Source organism: Trachymyrmex septentrionalis, unplaced genomic scaffold, assembly GCF_001594115.1.
Source record: "Trachymyrmex septentrionalis isolate Tsep2-gDNA-1 unplaced genomic scaffold, Tsep1.0 scaffold197, whole genome shotgun sequence".
Lineage (NCBI taxonomy): Eukaryota > Metazoa > Arthropoda > Insecta > Hymenoptera > Formicidae > Trachymyrmex > Trachymyrmex septentrionalis.
Window position 1 is genome coordinate 198024 of NW_017305146.1, and position 9396 is coordinate 207419.

The 9396-nt window shown below is 35.9% G+C and overlaps 2 protein-coding genes across 2 annotated transcripts in view; both read right to left on the reverse strand.

Moving 5' to 3' along the window:
- LOC108747293 (fibrillin-1-like) overlaps positions 1 to 7072 on the reverse strand; it is a 13497-nt gene extending 6425 nt beyond the window's left edge. The window contains exons 1-7 of the mRNA XM_018484683.1: positions 6001 to 7072; positions 5793 to 5892; positions 4827 to 5237; positions 4093 to 4629; positions 2769 to 3862; positions 2369 to 2532; positions 1244 to 1250 (exon numbers count right to left, since the gene is read on the reverse strand). Coding sequence (XP_018340185.1) covers positions 1244 to 1250; positions 2369 to 2532; positions 2769 to 3862; positions 4093 to 4629; positions 4827 to 5237; positions 5793 to 5892; positions 6001 to 6125 — 2438 coding nt within the window. The 5' untranslated portion in view covers positions 6126 to 7072. The remainder of the gene's footprint in view (positions 1 to 1243; positions 1251 to 2368; positions 2533 to 2768; positions 3863 to 4092; positions 4630 to 4826; positions 5238 to 5792; positions 5893 to 6000) is intronic.
- Positions 7073 to 7326: 254 nt separating this feature from the next.
- The window catches only part of LOC108747292 (tenascin-like), a 3702-nt gene continuing 1632 nt past the window's right edge, over positions 7327 to 9396 (reverse strand). The window contains exons 3-4 of the mRNA XM_018484682.1: positions 8905 to 9338; positions 7327 to 8194 (exon numbers count right to left, since the gene is read on the reverse strand). Of these exons, the coding sequence (XP_018340184.1) occupies positions 7372 to 8194; positions 8905 to 9338 (1257 nt within the window). The 3' untranslated portion in view covers positions 7327 to 7371. The remainder of the gene's footprint in view (positions 8195 to 8904; positions 9339 to 9396) is intronic.

A 9396-nucleotide genomic window follows, 5' to 3' on the forward strand; every position in this document is an offset into this window, starting at 1 on the left:
TATAATTGATTAATTAAGTTAACAAAAATAATATCTTTTTTGCATCATTATCATTAGTATAAGAAGCTTATATATTAAGATTTTACAAATATTTTTCATATTAAGAGTTATCGGTATTTGATTCCATTAGTTCTTGTGTTGACGTATTGTGTTTGCAAATTATCTGAACATTTTGAACATCACCTGTTAATAAAAATAATTTATTAAACCTTTTATTTGTTCTTTATATTTCTTGATATTTATATTTTTCCGAAATTAAATAAAAATTTAAAAATATAGAGGAAAGCCAGCTATTATGAGATAGGCGCCTAATATGAGATAGCGGTATTTCTGTTAAATTAACTATTGGTTCCATCATGAATTGATTGCTCTTGGATTGAAAACTATTTAGTGGAAAATTCATTATTAGATCATGCACGTAGTCATTGTAAAAAAGAATTTTAGAATTTGGATAGCTTTAAATTTTATTGATATGAGCCTTTAAACCTTGTTTACTATTTAATAAAAAGTAAATATTTGGCGATAAATTCTTCATGTAGTAATAGAGTAAGATTGTACTAATAGAAAAATATGGAATATGTTGTATTGCTTAATTATAGAAGTTAGATTTGATTATCATAAAACCATAAGGCGTGGAAATCGTAATGTGAGATACCTAGAGTATTTCTAATATGAAATAACCTACTCAAATAGAACAACAAGTCACGATAACGTCAAAATGATAACATCTTGACGTTATCGTGACTTGTTGTTCTATTTGGGTATGTTCTTATGGTGAAAATCATTGCTAAAGTATAAATGTTATTGTACAATAATAAAAAGGACAACCGGAATGAACATCAAGTGCCTGTTTCTGCGATGCTTCGTTCCAACTACCTGAAGACGAGTCCTTGGATCGTATGCTTATTTTGCACGCATACTGATTGTGTTTGTTTGTATTTTAAAAACATTAAGTAAAGTTTTTTAATTGCAATAATTGATGAACTTTGCGTTTTATTATCGATTTCTTGGGGCATCTCATATAAGGAGCAGAAGGAGATTTTTTGACTTTGCGATTTGCTCACTTTTTACATTTCTTTAATTTAAAAAAAAATAGAATTTTAATTAAATTTTATATAACATAATTATCTTAAAGCTTATTAAATCCCTTCAAATCCCCTATTATTTTTAAAAATTTTGCTCATAGACTTCTAGGTCCGTATTCAGAACGCGCTTACAACGATGTTAGCTAACAATATAAGGCTAATATACTATGCTTTACGTCACGCATATTATAGAATTTCAAAGATAAAAGCGCGCTTTTATAGATAAAAGCGCGTTCTGAATACGGGTCCTAATATATTTTTACCCAAAATTAATTTGGTGTCTTACAATAGGAGCCTTTCCTCTATAAATACAAATTTTTAATATATTAATTTAAATAAATCTAACTTTTTATTTCTTATTCTTAAGCGATAATTGCTTAAGTGTTTTTTTAAAAAACCTTTTTTTTAATCAATTGATATATGTATTATGTTATAGGTACATATCTTTATCTTTTTAGACAATCTTACAATTAGTGCTAAATGAAATGAACATGTAATTGAAAAAAATTTTAATACCCACCGTTATTTCAGAATTTAGATATAATACGTCTAATAAAAATTGACGATATGAATACCTAGCTCCAACTGTCTATTTCGGCGTTTTCGTAATATCACATATATGGTTATTGCTGTTAGAAGTAATATTCCACCTATAATTCCACTTATTAGTTTGATCATTTCTCCTTGATTCTTATATTGACTTATATTGCTCAATACGAAGCATTCTAATATAAAGAAATGATAGAGAAGTTCTTATTAGTTTATTGTCAATAACATATCGAAAAAAATTAAAGATTTAAAAGTTTGTGATACAACAATCAAGAAAATAATATATATTCTAATTATAAAATTATCAAATACTTCGTGTAGAATATTTTAGAACTACTGTGCTTTGCATAAATTTATTGAAAAATTAAAGTAGTCTTAAAAAAATAATTTTGATATTGTGTATTATGCGAGTACAAAAATCTATCCAAGGAAACACAAGGAATTCTAAGTATAAAATTATTAGCGTTTTAACATATTTGATCATCAAAATATGTCTCAAATTTTTTGGCTTTTTATAATTGATTAATTAAGTCAACAAAAATAATTTATCTTTTGCCTTATATAATTATTAGTACAAGAAGCTTATACATTAAGATTTTACAAATATTTTTCATATTAAGAGTTATCGACATTTGATTCTATTAAATATTAAATATTCAAATGTAATAAATTTGCTACAATTTTAAATGTAATATGTTAATTTCTCTTTTAAAGTGAATCTATTTATAACAAACCTTCATTCATTAAGCAACCAATTTTCACCTCATCCTCTGTATCATTGCCAAATATCTTAAAACACAAAGTTTCATTGTTTACTTTACCAATGCACTCGGAACAAGCTGGGTTATTTTTAAGTATATGCTCAATTGTAGCATTTTTTTCTTTTATAATTGTCAATCTGTAAAAAATGAATGATTAACAGATAATTCGTAAGCGACTTATTTCAGACATTATCGTGAAATCAAAATAATTATGATAATACAAAAATATCCTAACGCTCATACGTTTGTTAATAATGTATCAAATTATCATTTTGTTACATCGTAATACTCAAATATAACTATTATAATTTTTATGTACGCTTTAATTGCGAGGAAAAGATAAATTTATAAGGTACTTATTATATATACTCACTGTTCAGTTTGATTATCTCCATTCTTCAAGCTTAAGACACACAATGTTGGGCGATCGCAGTGTAATCCGGCCCATCCGTGATCACATTCGCAAGTTCTGCGTTCCTCGACGCACTCGCCGTGAGTACCGCAACCACCCTGACACGCGTGTACGCAGGTGCCTTTGATCATTACGAAACCAGCATAACATCGACACTCTCCTGGTGCCTCGCACTCGCCATTATCGCAATTCTCGCAATGCGGCAGGCATCTGCTTCCGTTTTTCGTTCTATTTTCGGAGACAATCAAAGATCGAGAGTCTTTTACTCCAAATTCGAGATTCGGATCCGCAGGAACAAATCCGTCGTCGCACTCGCAAATCTCGGGCGCAACGCACCTGCCGTTGTTACAAGTCGAGCAGACGGGGTCGCATCCGCCAACTTCTGCGTTTCGATAGCCATCGAAGCACATACAGGCATCCGGCGCCGTGCATGTGCCATTGCCACATTCAACGCTACAAATCGGCTCACATGCGAACGGAACGTTTTTTCTGTCGTAATAAACCATGCGATAGCCATCCTTGCAAGTGCAGAGATCGGGTGCTTCGCAAATTCCGTTTGTTCCGCAAGCCGGGTGACAGATAGGGTCGCACTCTGTCTTAGAATTCGTGGATAGACGATAGCCCGGGTTGCAACTGCATACGTCGGGTTGTACGCAGATACCGTTCTTGCAACTTGGATTGCAAATAGGTTCGCAAAGGCTCGTGCGATTTCCTTCGGTAGGTTGGTAGCCGGAATTGCAGGTGCATTCGTTTGGAGCAGTGCAATATCCATTGATGCAATCAGTCTCGCAGATCGGCTCGCATTCATTCCAAGAATTGGAACGACGATAGCCCGAATTGCACATGCAGGTCTCAGGTGCGGTACAGAAGCCGTTGAAGCATTTCTGGCTACATGTAGGTTCGCAGACATAGAGACTTGACATAGGTGTGATCGCTGATGTTGGATGATAGCCGATGTTGCAACTACACGTCCACGGAGCGCTACAGAATCCATTTATGCATTCCACCTCGCAGATCGGCTCGCAAACCGAGTTGCTCGCAAAATGTAGCAAATTCTGAAAACCAATCTTTCGTATAAATCTAAAGAATTAACGTGTGAATAATTAACGTATTCTTGAAATAACGTTAAACAATAGAAATCGGCTTATATAGAGATTTGATATACAATAATTATTTAAAGTCACTAAAATAAATAGGTATTAATTCATCTGTCAAATCATAATTATAGATCTTGAATTGCCGCCACGTTTCAGATCTAATACAGTCTTGCTAGTTTAATACTAACGATTTTCTCAATTTGCATCTTATTAGCCAGGCGATATCCTTCAAAACAGGAGCAAACATCCGGCGCAGTGCAGACGCCGAATGGTTCGCAAGAAGTTTTGCAATAAGGCTTACAAATGTGCTTTTCTGTCTCGTCGCCATTTAATTGGAATCCTTCGTTGCACATGCATATGCCAGGCGCAGTGCACCGTCCATTAAGGCAAGCCTTTTCACAGACTGGTTCGCAGATATACTTTGAATTCTCAAGCAGTCCGTAGCCCGCGAAGCAGCCACAACTTTCAGGAGCCACGCAAGTGCCCATAACGCAAGCTTCACTGCAGATTGGTTTGCAAACGCTCGAGGTGCTTAATGAATAACCCTCATTACAGGTACATACATTAGGGGCAGCGCACTCGCCAAACAGACAACCATATTCGCACGTGGGCTTGCAGGCAAATAAGTCGTGTGTATCAGGCTCGTAACCGTTATCGCAAGTGCAGATATTGGGAGCTGTGCACTTCCCGTGAATACACTCTCTTTCACAAATAGGCTCGCACATCTGAGTACAAAAAGATGTGGTCTTTATTATTAACATAATACTCGTACTTTTCTCGTACTCTTTTCTTTTATATATTACCTTTAATATTAATATCTTTCCAATTATTATGACATTATTTTTATGACACGCTTAATATATTAATTAGGTCCAATTTAAATTTGAATAAATAAATCAAAGTGTTTCTATCGTTTACTTACATTAGTTAATTTGACGTCACTGGAAATATTTTTATATCCGTTCAGACAGAGGCATTGGTCGGGTTTATAGCAATATGATCCTGTAGGACAAGGTACATTGCAAATGGGTTCGCAGATGTAATGATCGTTTGTCGGTTTGTATCCAGAATCGCACATGCAAGTGTCGGGTAAGACACATTTGCCGTGTACGCAAGGGGGAATACACACAGGGACACAGCCAAAGTCAGACGCTGGAGCAGTAAAAATGTATCCATAATTGCAGAGGCACACGTATGGCTTTGTGCACGTACCATTTCCGCAAGGAGGCCGACAAAATGGTACACATTTTGGATACACACTTGAACCGTCCCAAATGATTTTACGTTCAAATCCGTCACAACACTCGTATTCTATGCGCCATGATTTGCGAGACTAACAATAGAAACGAGTTTTTGCATATATAGTAATATTTATTTGTATATGTAAAAGTATGTAGAGTGTTAATCAATAAAAATGCTATCTTTAAAGAATTACACACACACACACACGCACGCACGCACACGCACACACACAGAAAATATGCTTGATAAAAGGTGATTTGATTAGCAAAGATACTAATTAAAAATTGATAAATAATATTTTTTCAACAAAAATTTAATTAAAGTTTAAAAATTTTAATATTAAATGTTACAAAATAAGCTGTAAATTTTATTGAAGATATATTATTGCTATAAAAGTTATCAGTTATATATTGTCAGCTGTATCTGTAATTTTAATATTACTTCTATTTTTCTATAATTTTATTCGTCCCTTTTTTAATCATTCAGTTAAAAAATTCTTATATTACGGAATAATTATTTTATTTTTCGATAAATACATATATTATTACGTGCGCTAAATGTATTTATTAACACATTTTGAATTTTGATTCTATTATTTTAACGAAAATATATTACTTTGAATAGAAGTCCTACGCTTAAACCTTACCTCAATTTTATAATTCCATCGAATGCGGGTTTTATAAAAAATACCCCACGTCTTTTCCTTAAACGTTTCCATGTATGGAACTTCAGATGTTTCCATAAAACTGCAAACAGCGCACAATTTTAGCATTATTAGAGCTCACTTGTGCGCCGATTATACATTACGATAGTATCGATAAGCATTTTTAATCGTAAAATATAGCAAATCTTACCTAACGATTTTACTACAATTTCCCGTAGAATAATCACTTAACGACGTTGCAGTATGCAATTCTACTTTAATAATTAATTCGTCTTGAAGAATGGCAAGAATAAATATGACGTACAAAAGTTTCATAATTGCCGAATATATTTAAACATATACATTTGAAGGAACGTCCAAATGTGAATGACAGATCAGTGTGTGGATAAAGCGTGTTGCAAAGTATATTGCGTCGCAACTTATACTGAAGCTTCTTCTCCTCTTTGAATTATGAGAGTACCGTGCTATCAGAATCCGACAGGATGTTAGCTGTTGTCAGGCAGTTACAATTAAATCCGTATGAATCTCTGCTTATCAGCAAAATGAGCTTCTTTAATTTTAGTAATTCTATTTCACATAAATTGTTAAAAACTTTTACAACATTTGGCGTTGCAATTATTATATCAATTTATTTGTACGTACAAAAGAGATTGCGTGCGAATAAAAGGAATTGAAATTCTATTTAAGACAAGTTGATGAAAATCCTGAATAAAATGCTACATTATCGGTTTCCATTCATAAGCTGTGAATCATGCTGGGTACAAAGTACTTTGCATCTCATTGTAAAAATAATAAAGATATATTAAATATATAAGTACATATCACACAGGTTGCGGAATATCTTGTGAATCGCTTTTAAGAAATATGCATTGCGTCGAGCTCTGGAGAGAAACTGCATAATTGTTTCATGGCGTAAACGAATCGATTCCGCATGTTTAACAGTGCATAAACGGGAACATACATTTTCTTGAGCGAAACTTATGTGAAGTTGATGTATTGGGTCAAGGATACAGTCTGCATTAACCCATTTATAATGTAATAACATTAATGTGTAAAACATACTGCACGCGATAGCATTTATGGTTAGTCATAATGTCATTTCTACATATTCTTTTGTGAGAATGTAAGATTTATAGAGCGCTTCTATTTTTATGCCTAACTTTATAATTAATTTTATGATTTGTCATATAATTAACGTATTCATTTACCATTGAAGTTTTACATATTTAAACACTTTGTTTACCCTGAGAAAATTGTATTGATTAGTCTACAACGTTATTCAAGAATGCGCGTACAATTATGAAAATAGTTATTGCAATCTTTTGTTGAAACTTTTAAATGTGTGAAAATATTTTATTTTCATATTACTATTTTTTAAAGGTATCATAATTATAAATTTAAACATATTGCTTGAAATAAGAGACACACAAAAAATTATTTATAATTTATATTATCAATTTATTTAATATAAATTCAGTTGATCATAATTATTGATTTGAAAATAGTTAGTTTTATCTAACTAATATCTAACAATATGTTTTTGTATGCAGTCAACTCTCATTTACTCTGGGATACATCTCTGCCGACCCTTGACACCTTCCTTTCGGTATCCGGGATTGCATATGCAAAAGTTTGGCAGGGTGCATACACCGTTCGGACATCCACCCACGCACACCGGCACGCATCTTGAACGCGTAATATCGAATTCGTTGTGCGTGTACCCATGGTTGCAGGTGCATTGATCCGGTCCAGTGCATCGACCGTTTAAGCACGGGTACTGGCACATGTCCGCGCTCGTGCTCACGTGCGGAATGCATCTTCCGGTATCGGGATCAACGCGAAATCCCGGATCGCAGACGCACAAGTTCGGACCAACGCATCGGCCGTTTGGCCCGCAACCGTATCGGCATTGCGTCGAATTAGTCGCGGATGTCGTGACGGAGATGCATCTGCCGGTATCGGGGTCGGCGGTGAATCCAGGTTCGCAGATGCACCGATATCCCACGCACGTGCTATGCGGACCGCAGCCATATCTGCAATCGCCGACGGGCTGCGATGTTGGGGTTGTCGTTACGGGGATGCATCTGCGGGTATCAGGATCGACGGTGTATCCATATCCACACTGCGCTGAACCTGTAGTACTCGGAACGCATTTGCCGCTGTGACGATCCTGCGTGTATCCAGGTCTGCAGTCGCAATAGTTCGGTGCGATGCACTCGCCTCCTTCACAACCACCCGGGCAGACGGGTATGCAAGCGCCGGTTTGATTGCGCGTGAAACCGGCCCTGCATAAGCAAAGGTTTGGTGCGACGCATTCGCCGTTAGGACAACCGGTCGGGCAATGGGGAACGCAGGACTCGGTATCGCCGAAAATGTTGGTGTACCTGTAAAACAATTTATAGCTGCATTATGATATATTATTTATATATTTGTACTTGCTTTATTGATCAGTCGGCAAAGGAAATTGTCAGAAATTTATTAGGGATTCTGAATTGCTAAAGAATTTATTATTGAATGACAGCGTCATGTAAAATGTCCCACCAAGAGACACGTAAAAGTCAACAAAAAATCAAAATGATTTTAATTTAATTCTCAATGTCAATATATTTAAATAGTAACAGAAAAATCGTTATCTTTACACAATTTCATAACGTCAAAATAAAGTTACTTTGACTTTCTCTTGACTTGGATAAGATCAATTCGATACTCATTCTGCAAAACTAGTAATTTGTAAACTTATTATTATCATAACGCGTGACTGCACTTCAAGCGGCAATGTTAATAAATAACATTATCAACGTAGATGTGGTCACGCGAAAATTACAAAACAACTGATTTATACACGCGTATAATAGCGATTACACGCACAATGTATAATTGCTTTTAAAGTAGAATATTTTTGACGAGTACATCATTGATTTATCAATGACTTATATCGCAATTATTACAATCCGTTTTGTGGGAATAGGTTACTTACTACGTAACGTAGTACGTGCGTAAATCAGAGTTTAATTATCGCGCGGAATGCCGATGCGAAAGACATTGCGCAGTTGAGCGGAGATCGGAGAGATTCGAGATAACGGCATTTAATTACCCTTCATCGCAGGTGCACACGCCTGGTGCGCTGCACACGCCATGCCCGCAGCCGCCTTCGCACGCTGCCACGCACTCCTTGCGCTCATTCAGAACGTATCCCTGTCTGCAGCTGCAGACGCGCGGTGCCACGCACTCGCCTTGCTTGCATCCGTCAGGACAGATCGGTTTGCATTGGCCGTCGATCTCGTCGTAGCCCAATTTGCACACGCACACCTCGGGCGAGAAGCAATAAGCATTCTCCTGGCATCGATACGAGCAAACGGGCATGCAAACGCCATCCTCGGAACGCCATCCCGACGGGCAGCTGCAGACGTTCGGGGCTGTGCAGCGGCCGCCAAAACAACCGCGTTCGCATTGCGGTTCGCATAGACCGCTCGTTACATTGCGCACGTAGCCGTCACAACAGTCCAAGATAGTGATCCAACCGTCAGGCTAATTTATCACAGAATTTATCTTATAATTCTCGTTGTCGAAGTTACACGGGAAAAAA